Source organism: Paroedura picta, chromosome 1 (genome assembly GCF_049243985.1).
Source record: "Paroedura picta isolate Pp20150507F chromosome 1, Ppicta_v3.0, whole genome shotgun sequence".
Classification (NCBI taxonomy): Eukaryota; Metazoa; Chordata; class Lepidosauria; order Squamata; family Gekkonidae; genus Paroedura; species Paroedura picta.
The window spans coordinates 26,698,263-26,714,903 of NC_135369.1; the positions used below are offsets into that span (position 1 = coordinate 26,698,263).

General features: G+C 49.7%; 1 protein-coding gene across 1 annotated transcript in view; it reads left to right on the plus strand.

Annotated features, from left to right (window-relative positions):
- LOC143833960 (cGMP-dependent protein kinase 2-like) overlaps positions 1-15,106 on the plus strand; it is a 34,121-nt gene extending 19,015 nt beyond the window's left edge. Inside the window, exons 15-23 of the mRNA XM_077330354.1 lie at positions 3,648-3,777; positions 5,289-5,431; positions 6,590-6,679; positions 7,608-7,749; positions 8,104-8,267; positions 8,824-8,940; positions 9,433-9,495; positions 12,178-12,253; positions 14,698-15,106. Of these exons, the coding sequence (XP_077186469.1) occupies positions 3,648-3,777; positions 5,289-5,431; positions 6,590-6,679; positions 7,608-7,749; positions 8,104-8,267; positions 8,824-8,940; positions 9,433-9,495; positions 12,178-12,253; positions 14,698-14,784 (1,012 nt within the window). The 3' untranslated portion in view covers positions 14,785-15,106. The remainder of the gene's footprint in view (positions 1-3,647; positions 3,778-5,288; positions 5,432-6,589; positions 6,680-7,607; positions 7,750-8,103; positions 8,268-8,823; positions 8,941-9,432; positions 9,496-12,177; positions 12,254-14,697) is intronic.
- The last annotated feature ends 1,535 nt before the right edge of the window (positions 15,107-16,641 follow it).

The window sequence follows — 16,641 nt, forward strand, 5'->3', positions numbered from 1 at the left end:
CAGCTGAACTGACTTCCCCAAGTTGTTATTGTGAGAATAAAAGGGAGGAGAGAATGGTGTAAGCATTTATTTCTGAGCATGTAAGCTGCTCTTGGGTTCCCCCTGAGGAGAAAGGTGAAGCATAGATGAAGTAAATAAATAAAAAGCAGAGCTTCCTCCAGTCCTTATTTTACGAGGCTTTGAAGAAAAGGCCTGTGGCGATCAGCCGTAGCATGAACATGACAACACACCCATCTGGGGAATTTCATAAGAACTGCTTGGCTGGGTGAGACTGCAGCTTCTCCTCACCTCCCTTGTTTCCAAGAGCTGCCCACTGAATGCAGCAAGCAGAGCATGAATGAAGAGAGCCATCCCTTGATTTTTGCCCTCTGCAATTAAAGGTATACTGCCTCTTCATCTGGAAGTTTCATTTAGCTCTTGTGGCTGCTAGAGAAGTGGAACTTCCTGCCACCAGCATATAATATTAGCTGCACTCTAGTCTTTGTTTTGCCAGCCACATAAATTATTATTTTATTCTCCCTGTTGCTAAGATTTAAAAAAAAACAACTGCTACTTCTGCTGTTATTATTTTGTTATAATTTTTGTGGCCATTTTATAATTTTTAAAAAAATTAGCATTGCTATAATGCTATCAGTGCTCAAAGCACTTTGCTTGCATTTTTACAGGAAATCTTACAGCAACCCTGACAGGTAGGCTCAGAGTGTTAGCGTCCTCCTGACAAAGGCAGGCTGAAAGAGGTTTGCCTGAGGTTGCTTAGCAGACTCATTGTTCAAGATCTAACCTTGTAGATCCTTGAAATTCTTAACCACCAGGCTATACTAGCTTGTTTTTAAGTGTCATTCTCGTTCCCTCCTTTGAGAATTCAAGAATTTGAAAAGCACATGTAAAATATGAAAAATTGGCAATAAATATGACACCATAGCAAACCTTTTAAAATTAGGAATAAGCCTTTTTCTTGTGAAGCAGAAGGAGATGCTGTGTCCTGTCCGTGGGCTGGTGTCCTGTGGGTAGGTTGCCAACACCCTGGAGGAGGAAAAAAATGTCCTGCCCCTTTAACAGAGGCTTAATAAGCTCATTGACCAGGTGATGCTGTTTTCCTGTTTCTGAAAAGCTCCTACAGCCCATTTCCACACACTAAGCCTCTATTAAAGGGGCAAACACTTTCATCCCCACTCTTTGCCAACCCCGCTTATGGGATCAGAGTTCCTGGCCCCTTAGAAAACCTGTTGCAGATTCTTAAGGGTGTAGGGAAGCCTCCGGCCCCTGAAGACAGTAATCTGTGTCAGCTGCTGATAAGGTGGTGCTAATTGGACCCTCAGAAGCCACACCCACAAAGGGGGCACGACTTCCCTATATAAGAGGGTCGCCATGGGGTAGCTGTGTCGCAAGTTTCTTTCTGTTTTTAACTGATTGTTCGTCAAGATGGGCAACGGGGCTTCTCGTCGAGCGAGGGCAGGTGATGTGGGGTAAGTTGGGTGTGTCCAGACTAGCGGGGGTAGTCAAACTGCGGCCCTCCAGATGTCCATGGGCTACAGTTTCCATGCTGGTAGGGGCCCATGGGAATTGGAGTCCATGGACACCTGGAGGGCCGCAATTTGACTACCCCTGGTCCAGAAGCTTGGCTTGCTGCTTATTCCTCGGTGGGGCGCTCAGGCTGGCTTTCCCTTAGGTGGGCTGAGTGCTGGGAGCTTATTATACGGCTCTGCTGATTTGCAAATGTTGAAAGTGAGTGGTTGCTACGGGGGTGCAGCAGTGTGGACACCGCTGGTGCCAATTTCCCACCAATGTGTCAGCCTCCACCTGCTTTCATCACCCCTCAAACTAAGTGGCATTCTACACAACCAGCCCCCCCCCCTTGCTTCAAAGGGCTCTCGTCAGCCTAGGCAAGGGCTTTCATCCCATTTCAGGTAACTGTCCTCCCGAGGCTCCCCAGGAGACTGAATGCGGCAGTCTTGTTAGGGCCCCTTGCTGTGGGTAATTGCCCATTAATTGGCTTTGATTGCCTTTAATCAGCTAGCAGGCGCAACTATGCCCAGGAGAGCAGGTAATCCAGCCCTTTTGCAGAATTCAAAGATGTTGCTGTAATGCAAGCATAAGTTCTTTAAACAGCCAGAGAGCGTCTTTCATGATCTCCGGAGCCCTCTTGGTTTAGAGAACACTTATTCCGAAGGGAAATGGAATCTACTTATACAGTTCGTTATTTTATTGGTTTGTTATTATACCTTGGTTGTGCTCTACCTTTCTGTCTAGTACGAACTCAAAACGGCTTCATTATTCTCAGTTTTGTTTTGACAATGACACAATTAGGCAGGCTAGGCTGAGTATGTGTGGTGGGCACAAGGTCACCCGGTAAGCTTCCATGGCATGGGCATTCAGACCAGTCCCTCCTACGTTCTAGAATGGCACTCTTACCACCATAAACAAAAAACCTAACTGGAGGTTGCTAGAACCTGCAAGGTTGGATGTCTGTGCAGTTTAGACTACAGCTTACAAAATGATCTATACACATACCCTGGACTCAACAAGGACATAGGCTTTTTTATCTCACTATTCATGCTAAACTTGTTCAACTCGTGTATCGATATTCCTCACAATTTATTTAAATGATGATAATGTGACTGTAAGGTAATGGTAACATAATGTAATATTGCGTTTAACTCCTTGGTCTTGGGATGAGATAATTACCAGCAATTCTCTTACAGGAATGTTTCACACTTGTATGGTGACAGATGCGGCAAACAGCAAGTGGTGGGGTGGGAGCCTTTGATCACTGACAGAGTTTTATTTCTCCTATGTTTTTGGGAAGTACAACTGAATTCCAGGGGATCGATTGGCTGTTTTGCCAAAGAATTATCGTATGGCTGTATTTGGATGTGTGACGCATTTTGCTAATGTAACAGAATTAATGTTTGCTATATATTCCCACTGTCATGTAGGGAGTTCTTAGTCTGAAGAAGGGTGCTTGCACTCGAAAGCTCACGCCTTGAATAAATCTTTGTTGGTCTTAAAGGTGCCACTGGACTCTACATTTATTGTGGAGCTTTTTAAAAACTCTTTAAGGTTAAAACACATGCAAAGTCATTATTGAAAAATTATCATATGCACTGTACAATCTTTAACCTTAAAGAATTTTTTAAAGCTGCGTACAAGAAATGTGTAGATAATTTTGTCTAAATTGCACAGACATCCAACCTTGCAGGACCTAGTAAATTCCAGTTAGATTTTTTGTTTTCTGTTGCATGAAACATCTAGGAATTCTTGGCCAGTAAGGCTTCAGGGGAGAGGGGAAAACCCTCTTTTCCTACTAGTCTGGTGGTATTTCCCACTGTGGTAACGGACCCAGGACTTCCTGCTTTTTCCAGGTATTGATCTAGCCTGGTGTAGCATCCAGAAAGAATCCGCTCTTGACTAGGGTTGGGAAACACCTGGAGACTTTGTGGGTGGAGCCAGGAGGGGTGGGAGTTGGGGCAGAGAGGAACCTCATTGGAGAATAATGGCATAAAGAGTCCACTCTCCAAAGCAACCATTTTTTCCAAGGGAACTGGTTTCTTTAGTCTGGAGATGAGCTATAATTCCAGGGGATCTGCAGGTCCTACCTGGAGGCTGGCATCCCTACTCTTGACCCTTTGTCCTCCCTCTCCTTGCAGTGGTCCAGTTCGTGAGGGGCCTCTGACCAGAGTCTACCTCCAGGAATTTCTGCCTGTTGTGTATAAGGATGGGGAAAAGAAAGGGAAGCCTGTGATCTTGGGCACCGGAGGCTTCGGCACGGTTGACCTGGTAAGGCCTTGGGCAAGGGGGTGGGCCCGGCACGTGGCACATGGTTGCATCCCTTTTGAACTCCTGATGTCTCTTTCTGTGTCACTTTCCTATCTCCCATGTGCCTAAGCAGGCCTGCCAGAACTATTGACCCTCTGGGCCAGCATCAGTCCGGCCTCTCGGATTCGCCACAAAGAAGGGAGTGCTTTAAAAACCCAACTGAGGAGGGCATGGATTTATCTAACATATTAGCACTTCAGATTACTAGTTAAAACGTTTTAAGTCCTAGGTGATGATAAGAAGCCCGGCATGTGAAATCACCCTGCCTTGTTTCTTCCTCTGGTCTTGGAAAAAAAAACCTAATAAAACACCCTCCTAACTTGACTGTGGATTGCCCCAAGCCAGAGTTGAGGGCTGTCTTTTTTTACTTTGTAATACCCTGCCTCTTCCCCAATGGGGACCCAAAGTGGCTTACATCAGTGGTCCCCAACCATTTTATCACCGGGGACCAGTCAAGGCTTGACAATTTTACTTAGGCCCGGGGGGGGGGGGTAGTCTTTTGCCGAGGGACGCTGCTGCCGCCTGAGCCCCTGCTCTGCTTGCTTTCCCGCCGGCACCCCTGACTTCCTGCCGCCTGCTGGGGGGTGCTGACAGCAGCAGCTGCACAGTGCCATGCCGAGGGGGAGCCCCAGCCATGGTGGCCACTGGAGAGCACCAAAGGTGAGCCGGTGGCAGAGTGGCAGGGCAGCCCCCAAGGCAGTCCGATACCAACTTGATTCACGGACCGGTACTGGTCCCCAGACCAGGGGTTGGGGACCACTGGCGTACATTGTCATCTTCTCCTCCCCCGTTTTATCCTCACAACATCCCTGTGAGGCATGTTAGTGTATGAGAATCCCAGTGTGACCAATTGAGCATCCATGGCAGAACAGAACATGGATCAGAATTTGGGTCACCCAGATCCTAGTCTAACCCTCTGGGTGACCCAATACCATACCGGGAGCGGATGAATTTGCCACACCTTGCTTTGCAGGACTTTGTAAAAACAAAGGTCTCACCTTGAGAGGGTGAGCCAAGATCCTACCTGTCAGCTTCACAGCCAGGAGCCTTTTCTGTATTAAAATAATGTTTAGCAAGAGGCAAGTCTCGTGAATGCCCGTCTCTGAGTGGAACACCCAGGGCATCATGTCTACCAGGGTACATCTGTATATCTGGGTAGTATACATAACACCCCCCCCCCCAAATTCATCTTCACAGCTACCCCTTTGAGGTAGGTGAGGCTGAAAGAATTGCTGGCCTAGGGTCTCCCAGTGAGTGTCATGGCAGGGGGGGATTTGAACATAGGGCTCTATGATTTCATTCCACACTTGGACCACTCCCCAGGTGACTTGCTCATCTCTTCAGGTCGTGTCCTCTGAGGATCTGATCTTTGGCTATGCTGCTGCCAGCCAGGTTGGGGAAATGTTTGGGCTGGCAAATGACTCTCTGCAGATGGCCTCTTTGTGCCACGTCTCTTTCCCCTCCCTGCCCAGGTTCGCTACCCCCATGAGGGCCACGACTATTTCTTTGCTCTCAAGCGCCTGCGCAAGGACCACATTGTGCAGAAGCGCCAACAAGCGCATGTCCTGATGGAGAAGAAGGTGCTGCAGGAGAGCCACTGTCCCTTCATTGTCAGGTGGGGAACTGACTGGGGCAACAGAGGAATGGGGGTCTGGTCCGTCCTCTTACTCGTAACAGTGGGGGTCATGAGTGAGCAGCCTCTTGGGACCTACTGAAGCTGATTGTCCCTGGGGAGGTCTAGTGATGTGTTTTGTGGCATGATGCACGTGGGCACCAATTGGGTTGGGCACCGATTCAGATTGAGACTGGTACACAGGCCGAGGAGGCTGAGACCCTGCCCTTGTCCATTTTCATGACCTGAAATGGTATTGGGGAGAAGCTACAGTTCCCAGCTCTGGCTGGTAAATTCCTGGAGATGTGGTGGCTTTCGAGGTTGGAGATATGATGGTTTAGCGTAAGCTCTCCTGAAGCTTCATTTTCTCCGGGAGAACTGACCTCTGTAGTCTGGATCTCTCCTGGGAGAACTCCAGAACCCATCTGGAAGAGGGTAGTTCCAGGAGATGCTGTTTCATTTTTAATCCTCGCCCCCCCAAAAAAGCCAAACAAAAAAAAAAAACAGCAGCGCTGTGTCATTTTCCACCAGTACAAGAACTTTAACTGCTGTGGACAGTTCCAGCATGCACTGAATGTGCTGGTTCCCCCTGCCTGCACCTGTAAACAAAAATCCCCAAAAAACAATAAGCTATCCCTTGGCATTTCCCCCTTTCTGTTCTGCTGTTCCATTTGGGAACCATAATTTGTAGCTCAATATACACAGAGCGCTTTGCTGGCAGGGGCTCATGGGAATTGTAGTCCATGAACATATGGAGGACCGCAGGTTGACTACCCCTGCTCTAAACAACAGAGCTCAGTTAACTTTGGACAAAACGGCTGCTTTGGAGGGTGGATTCTATGCCCCTGTGCCCTGCTGAAGCCCCTCCTCTCCCCAGGCTCCACTGCCCAAATCTCCAGGTTTCTCCCCTCCCCAGACCTGGCAACCCTAGTGTGCATACATTTTGGAACCAAATCAGTTGACTTGTATGAAGGTTGGCTTTAGAGAACTGGAAACTGGATGCAGAGATGTTCTCTGGTTGGGTGTGTTCCTGGTCAGGGGGGCACCACCACTGGACTCTGCCTTATGGGGAAGGGGGTGTGCCTCCGTCCAGGTGGGACTCTTGAGAGGCCCTCCCCCAAGGCTATAATTTACTGAGCCTTCCTCCCTTTGCCTTTCCAGCTTGTACGGGACCTTCCGTGACACCCGCCATGTCTACCTGCTGCTGGAGTTCTGCAAAGGCGGCGAGCTGTGGGCCAAGCTGCGGGAAGTGTACGGAGGGGCAACTGGGCTGGGGGGGGAGTCATCAGGAAAGAGCAGCCAGCCTTTGGGATCTGTGTGGGAGGGGGGCTCCTGAGAGGGTGGGAAGGGGGAAGTTGGCGGCTTCCTCTGCGAAGCTTTGGGAGAAACTCAGGGTGGTGAGTCTAGCATCACCTTCTGGCCCTGAACCCGGAGGCCGAACTTCCTTGAAACCAAGCTCTGTTATAATTCTATCCTGCCTTTGATGGAGCTCCGGGTAACATGCATTGTTCCCCTTTCCCTTCTACCCTTATGACAGCCTTGATAGGCGGACTGCATGACGGAACCAGGGTCATCCCTGCGAGCTTCTGTGGCAGGGTGGAGAATTGAAACTGGGTCTCCCAGAAGAAGTGGAGTTGGTTTTTATACCTGCTTTTCACCGCCCAAAGGAGTCTCAAAGCGACTTACGATCGCCTTCCCTTCCTCTCCCCATAACAGACACCCTGTGAGGTTGCCGCTATTGAGAGAGCTCTGGAAGAACTGCTCTGTGAGAACAGCTCTAAAAGAACTGTGGATGACCCTAGGTCACCCTGTTGGCTGCATGTGGAAGATGAGAGGGGAATCGAACCTGGCTTTCCAGATCAGAGGCCTCCACCCCTAACGACTCCACGCTGGCGCTCTAAGCATTTCGCCATGTTCCCGACTCTGCCAAACAAGAGGCGTCCTTGTCCCCTTTAAGCTTAATAAGAATTTTATGGCTTTTCCTTCTTCAGTCTCAGTGGCCTATAAATGAATACAATATAGGTTTAACAAGACTCCTCACCTCAAGGCAGTCCCTTCTCCTAAAAACATGCCTGGGAGAAGGAGACAAAACAATTACTACTACAGCTGTCTCCTTTGCTGGGTCTCTTGTTCTCCAGAGGTCTGATTCTTGCCTCTTAAACCGCGATTGTCTTTCCAGCCGCTACTTCCCGGAACCCGTGGCCGCCTTCTGCTCTGCCTGTGTCATCGAGGCCCTGGACTACCTGCACAACCAGGGCATTGTCTACCGTGACCTGAAACCTGAGAACTTGATGTTGGATGGGAAGGGTTATGTGAAGCTGGTAAGGCAGATGGCAGGGCGGCAGTTTTCCATCCGGGAAGGGGGACTGGGGCTCAGGCGGTCTTGGAAAGTATCGTCTCTGTTTCCATCGGAAGCCCTGGTGGTGCGAAGGTCCATGTGGCAAGGGAGAATGTATTCTGAGCATGTTCAGAGGCACTCTCCTGAAGTGTCGCTTGTGGGAAAGAGGCTCTGGGCCTTGCGCTGGGAGGAAAATGCCCTCTGAGAAAGAGCTCTGCTCTGATGGGACTCCTCACTTGGCCTCGTGCTGGCAGGGGCACGCAGCTGGAACTGGTGAGGAGTCCCTCCCTGTTTGATTCTTTCTAACCTTCTCCCGGTTCCTCCTCCTCCTGGGCAGGTGGACTTTGGCTTTGCAAAGTCCCTGAATCCTGGGGAGAAGACCTACTCCTTCTGTGGGACTCCTGACTACCTGGCGCCTGAGATCCTGCGCCACGAAGGACATGACTATGCCGTGGACTTCTGGATGCTCGGGGTGCTCATCTTTGAGATGATTGTGGGACGGTGAGGCTCTTTTTCCCTCCTCCCCCCTGCCACCCATTGGAATTGGGGTGGGGTCCCTCCTGAGCAGCCGATTCTCTCTCCTCCGTTCTGCATTGCTGCCGCTAAGAATGAGGGGGCTGCAGGCACTAGAGAGACACAAAGGCCTCCTGAGCATGTGAGGAGTACAGTAGGGCCCTTCACTAGGTCTGGCTGAAGCCTTGCCTGCCCCTTGTCTGGAGCCGCGAGACGGGAGGCCCGCCTGTCCCCAAAGCAGTCCAGCCCTGTGGCTGAGGCCCCTTACTTTGGCTATGCTCTGTTGCAATTCAAAGGCAGCAGCAAGAATGAAACACACATTTCTGCACACACTGAGCAGCTTGCTAGGTTCATGGGGGGGAGATGGTGGGAGGAAGTGGAGCCTATAATAGCAGCACCTCTGGAAAAGAGTGCTTTTACCCCCTCCTGTGATGGAAGCTTCAGCGTCCTTTCAGCCAATGCCCAGCCAGAAGGGTGGGCTGGAGCCGGTCAGGCTGCCCACTGCTGGCACTCATCCTCCCCTCCCTCCCCTCTTTCCCCGCAGTCCCCCGTTCCACAGTTCTGAGCCTGAAAAGACCTACAGCAAGATCCTGGACGGAATCTTCTCTTTCCCTGTGTCTGTGAGTGAAGCTGCCTGCTCCCTCGTGGCCAAGCTGTGCAGGTGCCTCTCCCCACTGCTCTCTGCTCTAGAGGGGGGCAGGATTATGGGTGGGTCAGAGCTGGCCTGGGTGCGGAAGGGGTCAGCCCAATTCATGCAGCACAGGGCCTCGTTCGCAAGAAGCTCACCTGATGCTGAGAGGAGGGCCTGCTTTGCACCGAGGGAGAGGGCGGTAATGTGTCGGCCACATCCGGCCTAGCTTGCTGCAATTCAAACGCAAGAACCTAAGTCACCTAAGCAGGTGAAAACGGTATATTTCAAAGCACCAAGAAAAGTAGACAAGTTAGGGTTTGCCAGAGATCCATTTCCCTGGAGAAAATGGCAGCTTTGGAGGGTGGGACTCTGTGGCGTTGCTCATGGCTGAGGTCCCTTCCCTCTGCAAATCCCGCCTGCTCCTAGCACTGCCAGGCTCCTCCCCCACAATCTCCAGATATTTCCCAAGCAGGAGTTGGCAACCTTGGGCAAACTGACCTCCTTTCCTCGCCTTCTTGGCAGGCGTAGACCAGGGCAGCGTTTGGGGACCACCGGCAACGGGATCCGGGCAATCCGTAAGCACAGGTATGCCTGCTGGGCCAGACGCTCTCTGCCAGAACAAGGGCTGGGGATGGCAAAGGATTCCTGATCCCCTCCTGATGCAGGAAGCTGCTAAGGTTTAACCAGCGATACGTTTTCTGTGTGAGTTAGCTTAATAAAAGCCTCTTGCCGCTACCTGGGGTGAGCCGGCTTCAGCGGCTAAAGCTTTTCTGACAATTTCTTTCCGTATCTCACTGAACATTTTCTAGCGCAGGTTTTGTGCTCCCAGGGGTTAGCCGGCTTGTTCGGCTCTTTGCTTTGCAAACCCTGACCTCTCATGTGTTCACTGAACAAAGGAATCAGATCAGAGTATTAATACGTGGAAGAGCATAAGAACTACCCGGGTAGGTCAGGCAAAGAGTTCATGTAGGAAAAGAAAAGTGAAGGAAAAGGGGAAACTTAACTCAACCCAAAATACTGCAAGGGTCAAGCTACATCAAATAAAATAATATCACCATCACATTAAATATTTACTTGATGGTGTACACAGTAGAGAAGTTAAAAACATAGAGCCTGAACATGAGGCTGCATGAAAAGTCAAAACAGGCTTCACATAAGCTATAATTTTACATATAAGGTTTTATCAAATGGCTAGCATAAGATCATATGTGTTTCAGCTTCAAGGGCCTTCCTTAGTGGTCAATAATACAAACTTGCCCTTCCCTTCAGGCAAGGAAAGCACAATTCCTAGCAAGATTTAATGTCTTTCCCTTGAAAGTGACCCATGGCAGGTTTTGGCATATTTCTGAATCATAGAGATTTTGCCTCCATGGTTGTGATGTCCCTGACACCCTCCCCCACAACATATTGGTCTCCCCAGCTCTTTGCAGCCAATGCTGCCCAATTCAAGACTATATAACCAAATTAGGGCTGAATTGCAGGAATGAATGGCAAATCCTTAAAGCTCTGCTTAATGTGAAGAATCAACCTCTCTTGGCTAAAATTGCAAATGTTTAAAGTCATTCTTTTGTATTTGCAAAATTTCTAGCCTGCACATTGGGTTTCAGCATATATCACCTATGTATATCTGTGTGGTTGTCATCTGTATTTATATTAGTTTTATACCATTATAGGTAATCTATATCTTTCCCAAAAAGGCACACACAGAGAAAACACGATAAGTCACTCTTAACCCAATATTGCTGTCGGAAAATGCAAAGTAAGGGGGGGAACCCAAATTGTTGCAATAGATATGAACATTATTGGTGTATTATATTGAAAATCTTATTTAAAAATGTCCCCAAACATAAAAATATTTCTACCCCATATATTGTGTGATAGCTTGCGATTTGCCAAAGTGGACCATGGATTTCTGCTCTTGGTAACTGCACTCAACACAAAAATCTTCATTGCTGTTATAAAGTGAAAATGATAGCAAACATTATTATTATACTATATATATGAGCTAAATTTTAAATACTCTAATGAGGATTTAAATGGGAAGATAATCAAATCTGCAAAAAAATTTGGTGTGAAGTTTCCAATATTTCTGGGTGGTTGTGCCATCAACCAATAATAGAAATCAAATGGCACATTTATCACAATTCATCTAGCCCAGTGATCAGTCCTTGAGACTTTTCAGCTGGTTCAGAGGGGGTGGGCACAGTGAGTTCTGGCACTTGGGATCTTGGAGATTTATAAGCTGGGACCCCAAAGACTTGTGGGAGGAAAAATGTCATCCCCTTTCCCACTTTCCCTGCTTGTGCTCTCTCTGCTTCTTTGTAAACCTCCCCCCCCCCAATGCTCTTCCCATATCACTCAATCTCCCAATATCTTAAGTCTCCTTCCTTCTCTCGTCTCCCTCCTTCTATTGTCAGGTGCCAGGAAGGGGTTGCCATAGCAACCCAAAAATGCTGTCCAGAGCTTGCGCAAGCGCTCATATCTCAAAGAAAATACGCCATGAGGTTAAGCCCCCGGTTTTGTTTCACGTTTCTCCATCAATTTGGGGAAGTCCCCAAGGGTTGGCTTACCCATCTGTGGACTACGGTGAACTTCTTAACCTGTATGTTGATTGTGCTTTGGAATTTGCACAATGCCTCACTGAAGCTGGAGGGTGATTTACAGGAAAAGAAGAAGTGCTCAGACTGGGGAGTGAGCCTGCTTTGCCTCCCCCCCCCTCCTCCACATGCAGCCAGCTGGGTGACCTTGGGCTAGTCACAGTCCTGTTAAGAGCTGTTTGCATATAGCAGTCCTGTCAAGAGTTCCTCTCAATCCCCCCCAACCTCACAGGGTGTCTGTTGTGGGGAGAGGAAAGGGGAGGCGGGTGCCAGCCCCTTTGAGCCTCCATCGGGTAGAGAAAAGCAGCATATAAGAACCAACTCTTCTTCCACCTCACAGGGTGTCTGTTGTGGGGAGAGGAAGGGAAGGCGATTGTAAGCCCCTTTGAGACTCCTTTGGGTAGCAAGAATTGGAGTAAAAAAACCAACTCTTCTTCCACCTCTGTGGAAGTAACTTCATTTGTTCCATGCTCCCATTTAAGGTTGCTGCAATGCCCAAGAGCTTGGAATTCAAACTGGCCATAATCTCATCAGGGATGGGCTTCCAATAACTGTTGCTCTTGGGAACATGCCGCAGGATTGCCAAACGTGTTTGGGTGGGCACCAAGGTTGGGATGATGTTTGATCCTCTTGGTTCATCTGCTTCTCTTTGCTTGCATCTTGCCTATAGGTGGTTTAGCGCCATCTCCTGGAAGAAACTGGCTCTGCGTCAGATCGAGGCTCCGACCAAGGCCATGCTGAAGATGGTAGGAGTGGTGTGGGGAGAGGGCATGAGAAGGATTCCTTTGATGTCGGTAGCAGAGAGGAGGGGGAGGGAGGGGAGAGATGAAACACAACCGCGGAAAGGAGCTGGTCCCAGTTAGTGAAGAACCGCCGCTCTCTTCCTGCAGTACCGTGCCAGGTACTAATTAAAACCTTGGAGAGGCAGATGAATGCAACTTCACGGGAAGCAAAGCATCCCACAAGGATGTGCTGAGAAATGACTGAACAGCCAGTGATTCCTGCCAAGTGGCCATGGGGGAACGGCTACAAATCTCCATCTTTGGAGAATTTTAAGCAGAGGCTGGAGAGCCATCTGACAGAGAGGCTGATTCTGTGAAGGTACAAGAGGAGGTGGCAGGTTGCATTGGATGAGCGATACGGATGTGAGTGTCCTGCATAGGACTAGATGACCCAGGAGGCCCTTCCAACTCTATTATTCTATGATTCTGCATTGGAAGAAGGGTGGCAAGCTGCTTGCTTGCAGCAAAGTCTTTGTCAGAGGTATTCTATTCTAAGCTGTTGATTTCCCTGGGTTTAGGTAGGAATAACCCTGCCCTGGATGGCTGCGTAGAAGTGGTCAAGATGGAAACCATATTGGCCTTTCAAACAGCCATGACAAATGCTTGAATAAGGTTAGCTAGGCACAGGGGGAGTCCCCTCCCCACTATGGATTACAGAGTTGCAAGAGAGTCCTGTCTACAAATGTTATCATCCCTCTGAATATTGCATGGGTCAGACCCCACCTGGAGTACTGTGTGCCGTTCTGGAGGCCTCACTTCAAAAAAGGATGCGGACAAAATCGAGAATGTGATGAGGATGATCTGAGGCCTAAGGGCCAGACCTTATGAGGGAAGGCTGATGGGAATGTTCAGCCTGGAGAAGAGGAGGTTGAGCGGGGACACAATGCCTCTCTTTGGTCACTTGGAGGAGTGCAGGGAAAGATTCCTGTAGGCAGTACAGGATAGGACCCACAGTAATGGCTTTAAACTATGTGTAGAATGGTAATGGCTAGATATTGGGGGGTGGAATTCTGTCAGTAGTTAAGCGGTGGAATCGGCCACCTAAGAAGGTGGGGAGCTCCCCCTCACTGGCAGTCTTCAGGCAGCAGCTGGACCGATCCTGAGCAGGGGGTTGGACTAGATGGCCTGTATGGACCCCTCCAAATCTGTGACTAAGATGCACTTTTTCCTCGGGCACCATAGAGGGCTCCTGGTAGGTCTATCTAATCATCCTGTCTCAGTAGCCATTACAGCAACCGTGGAGGGTAGGTTGGCATCATTTACCTAATACCCTGCAGGGGACAGATCAAGACAGAGGGCACGAAGGACATCACTAAGCGAGTTATTGGCTGACACTCTGCAGAGAAGTGTGTCTGTTCCGCTGAATTCCTTGGGCCCAGCGGCGATGAGGTTGGGTAACTGACCCTGGGCAGGATCCCTCCTTGAGCTTGCCTCCAGAGGGCAGCCCTGTTCTCTCTGTCCCCGTCAGGAGAGCCCGGAAATCCAACCAGGAGAATAGCCCTCCCAAGCATCTGGAAGCGAAGTGAGCCTTGGCATTTCGGCATTAGCCAGCTTACGTATGATCTTGTGGTGAAAACAATGCCATAAAACCAACACCTGCCCTTTCCTGCGGTTTCCCCAATGATGCTGTGGTTGATGATACAGCAGTGAGGCTGCCATAGGGTGGGTTGCCCTGCACCCAGGACCCACACTGGCTTTCTCCCCACCCCCACTGCACCACCAGGATCCCCTTTTAAGGATCATTAACTGGCAATTGACAAGCAGTATATAAATATAAATAAATAAATCTGAAAAGGAGGTTGAGAGGGGACATGATAGCCCTCTTTTAAGTATTTGAAAGGTTGTCACTTGGAGGAGGGCAGGGTGCTGTTTCCGTTGGCTGCAGAGGAGAGGACACGCAGTAATGGGTTTAAACTACAAGTACAACGATATAGGCTAGATATCAGGAAAAACTTTTTCATAGTCAGAGTAGTTCAGCAGTGGAATAGGCTGCCTAAGGAGGTGGTGAGCTCCCCCTCACTGGCAGTCTTCAAGCAAAGGTTGGATACACACTTTTCTTGCATGCTTTTGGATGCTTTGGGCTGATCCTGCGTTGAGCAGGGGGTTGGAGTCACAGCTGACTTACAGTAACCCAAGAGATGGTCAGGGGTGGTTTCCTGTTTCCTGCTCTGCATCATGCCCCCAGGCTTCCGTGGTGGTCTCCCATCCAAGTACTAAACAGGGCTGACTCTGCTTAGCTTCTGAGATCTGAAGAGGTTGGGCTGGGCTATCTAGGGCAGGTTGTTTCCTCTGGTGTAGAATTGCCTTCATGGGAATGCTCTTTGAACTCACTTGCTTCCCCCTAGCCCCTGCATGCTCAAGAGACCCGCTGCCCCATCTACCCTGCGCACTTCCTTTGTCTCTTCCAGGGCTACCCCTATGCCAACTTCCGCCGCTACTCTGTTCCGGGGGAGGTGCCTGAAGAGGAGTTTTCTGGCTGGGATGCAGAATTTTGAGCTCCGAAAGTGATGGACAAAAGGCCTGTCTGGAGGCTACTCCCCACCCCCATGGCCTGGATAGGGACTTGGAAAAAAGAGCTTACCGGAGTAACCCCAGCAGAGTAATTCCCTTCTCCTCCTCCCCCCCCCTGTGGTGGTGACGATGCTGCTGCTTCCGGGGAGACGGCTGCCCTCGGCTGCCTCCTTCTTGTGCCCATCCTCCCTCCTCTGCCTTCTCTGTGAGACCGTGGCAGTGGGTGAAGTCACTGTGAGAGGGGCGGGTCCTTCTGTCCTGCTTTTTTTGTGATGCTCAGTGTGCAGAATAAAGAGTTTTAAGAAACTGGCTGGTCCTGCCTGCTTTGTGCCTGGATCCCAGATGGCTGCTGGATGCCTGCAAGGGACCCCAGGCGGCTATGGAGGGCTCCTGAGAGCTTGAACCTGCTGGTCTGGTCCTGGTCCTGCAAGGGGGGGGTATCCTGCAGGCATCGTGGAAGGAGGAGGAGCCTGGCAGGGTGGTCTCAGGTTGGGGAAAGGAAGGCTTGTTCCACTCCCTGGTACCAGAGCTCTTTGCACCCACCCCAAGAGCCGTTGTTCAGATGTTTAAAAATAGTCATCCGACGATGCGCTTTCAATGTGCTTTTGCAGCTAGATTCTCCTGTGTGGAACAGGCTAATCTGCTTCTAAAGTGCACTGAAAGGGCATTATCCAGCGTGTGCAGGATGGGACCTAGTTGTAATAGAGGACTGGGCAGGATTACCTATGAGCATCCTTGCCTTCCCCTCAGCACTGGTGCTCTGTTCTGCATTCTCCCTGCAAGCCCAGAGGCATTCGCCTGGTGATAGAGCATCTACATGGGACTTTTGCCCACTTGCCTCCCTTGGCTGCCGTTTCCCCAGCAGTAATCCTCTCAGGGCTTCCTGCATTTTCATTGGCACCTCCCTCCCTTCCAGCCTGAGCGCAGTACCAGACAGGCAACTCCGAGAGCAAGTCCCACAAGGCATGCACAGACTGGGCTCTCAACCGCCGTGTTTTGTGTCTCACAGAGGATCTTGCAGCAGTGGACAAAGGTGAGGATTGTGTGACAATGACCACAGCAGATGCTTCCAAGGAAGGCTTCTGGGGAGTCCCAATGAGTCATAAGCAAGCCACACCAGGCTATTAACACTGTTAAAACAGGCAGTGCCCCGTGCCAATCTGGAACTTCTGATTCAGATCTTCCCATGGTCCCCAAACGTGCCCCCCAGGCATGACTCAGCTTCATGTCTTCAGATTTGTTAATCCTGAGTTCAAATAAAAACTGTTTCCCGCCCCTGGTGCCATTTAGTCCTGTTCCACTCACAAGTATTCCCCTCACTTGCTGTCATAAGCTTTTGTTGCCTGAAAATGCGGTGGGCCCAAAAACTGTGTAACTAGTCTGGCAGTCATGGTGAGTCTGATCTTGGATACCACAACTCAAAAGTGAATGAGTCTCCCCACAGACTGGATTCTTCTCTCTCTCTCTCTCTCACCCACACGCTTGGGATGATGCACTTTCAATGTCTGAAACAGGAAAATCTGCTCCTAAAGTGCATTATTCAATGTGTGCAAATCATATTTCTGTCCCTCACCTTGAGCTTCCTCACTTTATTTCCTGACCCACACAGCACAACACTGACAGCTGGCATTCCTTGCCCCCCACCCCACGTGAGCTTTAGACCTCCCATTTGGAAAACTGGGCACTTCTGTTCCAACAGATTTTAGTTCTGTCCTATTTCTGGTTTCCCCGCATTTGCACCTTCTTAGTAACTCCTGCTCCAAACTGGAGTTGCTCCCTGATGGATTTTTGTTGTTGCTGTTACATTGTTGGCAAGGATAAAGAATGCGTTGTTTGTCTGT